A 4,006-nucleotide genomic window follows, 5' to 3' on the forward strand; every position below is an offset into this window, starting at 1 on the left:
CCTAAATGGTTAACAGAACCAGAGTTACTTCTAGCTTTCGCCGCTGGAAGGCGTAAATTCCCCATTATCGCTCCTAGAAAGTCTGAATTTGCAGCACTGTAGCTAGGGGAGTGTGTGCAGTCGCACCACGCAGTGTAGCTCAGATAGATTCAAACATTTTTTTCAGCGGGAGAAACTGGAGATATGGCAAAGAAAGGGTGCATCATGTGTCTGAGACTTGGCAGCTCTGGGAATTCTATGTTTTTCAATTGATTAAGATATAAGATATAAATCAGGTTATTTGAGTCAAATTGCATCTTAGCATTAATATAATAATTAAAATGTACAAGAACTGTTTTCGTTCGAGAGAGAATAAAACTGATCAACTATTTTTCCAGCTGCTGGACATATGCAGTAGGCAATGACACAGGAGCGGTCCAGTGTGAGGCTTAAAAATAATCTCAGTATGTTGTGTAGAAATATTTATGCTGGCATGTTGTAATCTAGAAGAGTTAAATTGATTTTAATGTTTCAGAATGAATATCTATACCGTTTGGCACAGCTAAATAAGAGCAAATAGACATTAAGGAGGACAAAATACAGTTTGCATTCATCAGCAATAATTAATCAACATTACGCATTTTTCATTATGTCTTTAGAACTAGAATTGTTTGTTAAAAAAGAAAACTAAAAACAACTAAAGCGCGTCGATGAAGCTGCACCTTCGAGTCTCTACGCAGGGTTTACAAAACACATAAACCTGTGTATTGCGTCATTTAAACGCGACAGGCCTCTACGTATTTACTGCGGCCCTGGAAATGGGTGAGTCCTTGTTTAAGGCCGTGATAATAAAGTATTTGAGGAATAAATTTAGTCTGTAGAGACTTTTTAGGGTATATTTCTTTCGAATGCTGTTTTTGCTTGTAGCTGAATCCGTCTGAGCGGCTCGGTAAACTACCACTGCAGGTTAATGTTGCTAGCGGAGGCTGTATCTGCAGCGTCAGGTAAACGGCTAGCGCGCTGAAGCTCCACAACAACGAAAGCTCCGTTATTTAAACACCCCAGATCTGCTCAGACAGCAGTCATGACCTCCAGGCGAACAGCCTACACCACCGCTAGCATGGACCCATCTCCGGTCCACAGCGGAAACCGTAAACAGAGCATCATCAACAACCCCGACCGGACCGAAACCTGTTATGATCGCAAAGCGGCCACGCAGGGCAGCATGACGGTGATGTCGCTCAAATCCCGCCTGGCTCCGACCATTCAGACTGCCATGTCCGCTGCAGTGGACACCCTGGTCGGAGAAATGGTTCTGGTCCTTAACGAGACCCAGCTGGAGCTCCTACACAAGGAGCAGGAGAACCAAAGGCTCAAGGTTCGACTGGAGGTGTCTGAGCGGGAGCTGAAGACCCTGCAGGATTGCCTGTGTAGTGCTCAGAAGCTCATAGACCAGCTACAGGTCTCCTACACGGGCCCTCAGGCCATCAGCCAGTCCGTCTTCGCCCCTCATCTGTCCTCCATGGCTCCTCTGACTTCAGGATTAGACCGGGACCACCAGACCTCCAGGAGCGGAGCGAGTGTGGACTTGGGTCTCGGTGGCTCTGTGGATGAATCGATTCATGGTTTTGAACCAAGAGATGATTACAAAATGTGTCAGCTCTCGATCCAGCCGGATGGTTCTGTCACCAACCACGCTCTGGACTCGTTCGCCTCCAACACCTCCCATATGTGCTCCGATGCCAGCAGACCAGGTAACGTTCAACATTTCACTAAACATTGCTGCAAAGCCACGAGTAACCTAAATAGTTTTTCCAGTATTTTAATGTCACATTACACCTTCTGTGTGTTTTGTTTATGTTTTAGATGAGAGGCAGCCTCCTGGACCAGGTGGAACGCTCAGATTCGAGATCAAAGAAGAGCAAGGACCAGGTTCGGGTTCTGGTCAGCCTGGTGGGAAGGAACCTGGGTTGCATTCTGACAACCAAGTTGGAGATGGAGAAGGATCGTCTCTTAATGTGGGGGACATTGGTTATGGTCAAGTTGGAAGTGAAGGGGGCTCCCAGCGCTCTTTTTCCCACCCCCTTCGCCACCAGAGACCTTTGCGTGAATGTGGCAGTGGCTTGGAGCGGGGTGGACTTGATGGACAGAAACCTTTGCTCAGGACTTCCGTAGCAGGCAGAGGAGACGTTGTTTCACCCGGCAGAGCCGAGGACTCTGCAGGACCTTCAGCTCCTGACACATCGAGGGAGCCCTCTGCAGACCGGCCTCATCATTGCCTGGAGTGTGGGAAGACCTTCCGTCTGATCTCCAGCCTGAAGAAGCATATCCGCATCCACACCGGTGAGAAGCCCTACCCATGTGGTGTCTGCGGCCGGCGCTTCCGCGAGTCCGGAGCCCTCAAAACACATCTGCGCATCCACACTGGTGAGAAGCCATACTCTTGTTCAGAGTGTGGGAACTGCTTCCGCCACTTGGATGGTCTGCGTAAACATCGGCGCACACACACGGGGGAAAAGCCCTACGTGTGCGCCATCTGCGGGAAGCGCCTGAGCCGCCTGCAGCACCTCAAACACCACCAGCTCATCCACACCGGGGAGCGGCCGTGCTGCTGCCCATTCTGCAACCGCACCTTCAAGGAGCCTGCGGCGCTGCGGAAACACGTCCGTACACACCGTGAGGAGGGCGGTCACATGGGAATAGGCCCCAGTGATGACACAGACCCAGACGCCATGGACGACATTAACAATCTCCATCCGGCAGCTCCTTCTCCTCAGATGAGATTTGGGGAGTGGGGGGCTGAGGAGGAGGACGGCTCGGCTGTGGACTGTGTGTAAGGTGTGGTTAAAAATGGAGACTGTTGGTGTTTTTATATGAAACACACTCTGGGTAACACGTAAGGTGGGCTTATTACCTAGGGCTGCATGTAAACTGGTTCAGTCAATATCTAAAACAAATATTTTGAACATTTACAAACGTCCTTCAGCCACAGGCTCTTCGAGCAGCAGCAGTCCATAGCTTCATTTTTATTTAAAAACAAGCCAAAGGGTCACTTAAACCCTCTCAAGCGCAACTTCAGCTGTTGCTATTGGAACGTAACTGAACTGTTATGTTTCTAGTCGTTGCTTTAAACCCACAGATGAGAGACAGAGATGTCATTCTGGTGAATTTCAGCACGTTGAAGACATTTAAGAGATTTGTTAAGTTTTACTCCAGCTACTGACTGCACCTTCTTTTAAATTGCTCTAAACATAAACTTCAGAACATTTGTGAACAACGTTACAGCCATCCCAGTCCTCTCTAGTCCTGAATAATCCCCTTCATCTGCTTTTGTACCTAAAACTAGTTTTAGCTGTCGTATTTGGGTCAAGAAGGGATGTTGTAGTGGGAAATGTGCAGCATTGACTTAAACTTAATGCTATTTAAAGTGTAATCATGAACTTTGTCACATTTCTTCCTGCGCCTTTGATTGAGCACTGTTAGCTGTATGAGCTAAACTTTGCTGTTTTTCATTATTTAATGTAATAAATGAACCTCTGTGTAATTACCATATTTACATGAACTGGTGTTATTCGATGAAACGCTAAAATCATAAAAAGTCTTGATCTGTACGTTCAGAATTTGCTGAAGTTGTTGCGGCGACTCCTATTTATTTTTCTGTAGTTCCTCACGGGAAGGCCTCTGCATGCAGGCTAAACAAAGGAATTACTCTGATGCTGAAAACTTATGAGTTACTTTTTTATTTTTACATTTGTTCTTTGTAAAAAGTGTTTATATATGCATACATGTACCACATGACTATCCTGTTAGCTTCTGTAGATGTTACAAACATTAAAGGGCCTTGTTTTATTTATGTGTTTATTTTCTTTCCTGAAGGAGTTTGTTGAAATAATCCCAGTTTAAACAACAGTTATTCCCTGAAGTTGATGCTTTTCAGCGCCCCGTGTGGTGGATACGGGATGTTGCAACTTAACAGTAACTTTACACAACCAAGCAGCAAAGAACACAGCATTTAGTAGAAATCTAT

At 46.3% G+C, this 4,006-nt stretch overlaps 1 protein-coding gene across 1 annotated transcript; it reads left to right on the forward strand.

Annotated features, from left to right (window-relative positions):
* Positions 1 to 835: 835 nt before the first annotated feature.
* si:ch1073-224n8.1 (uncharacterized) lies at positions 836 to 3,032 on the forward strand. Its single transcript, XM_015960848.3, has 2 exons — positions 836 to 1,733; positions 1,846 to 3,032. Exons 1-2 carry the CDS (start codon positions 1,064 to 1,066, stop codon positions 2,814 to 2,816), a joined length of 1,641 nt encoding a protein of 546 aa, XP_015816334.3. The 5' UTR covers positions 836 to 1,063; the 3' UTR covers positions 2,817 to 3,032.
* Positions 3,033 to 4,006: the final 974 nt, after the last annotated feature.

The sequence above is a fragment of the Nothobranchius furzeri genome, chromosome 10, assembly GCF_043380555.1.
Source record: "Nothobranchius furzeri strain GRZ-AD chromosome 10, NfurGRZ-RIMD1, whole genome shotgun sequence".
NCBI classification, from domain to species: Eukaryota; Metazoa; Chordata; class Actinopteri; order Cyprinodontiformes; family Nothobranchiidae; genus Nothobranchius; species Nothobranchius furzeri.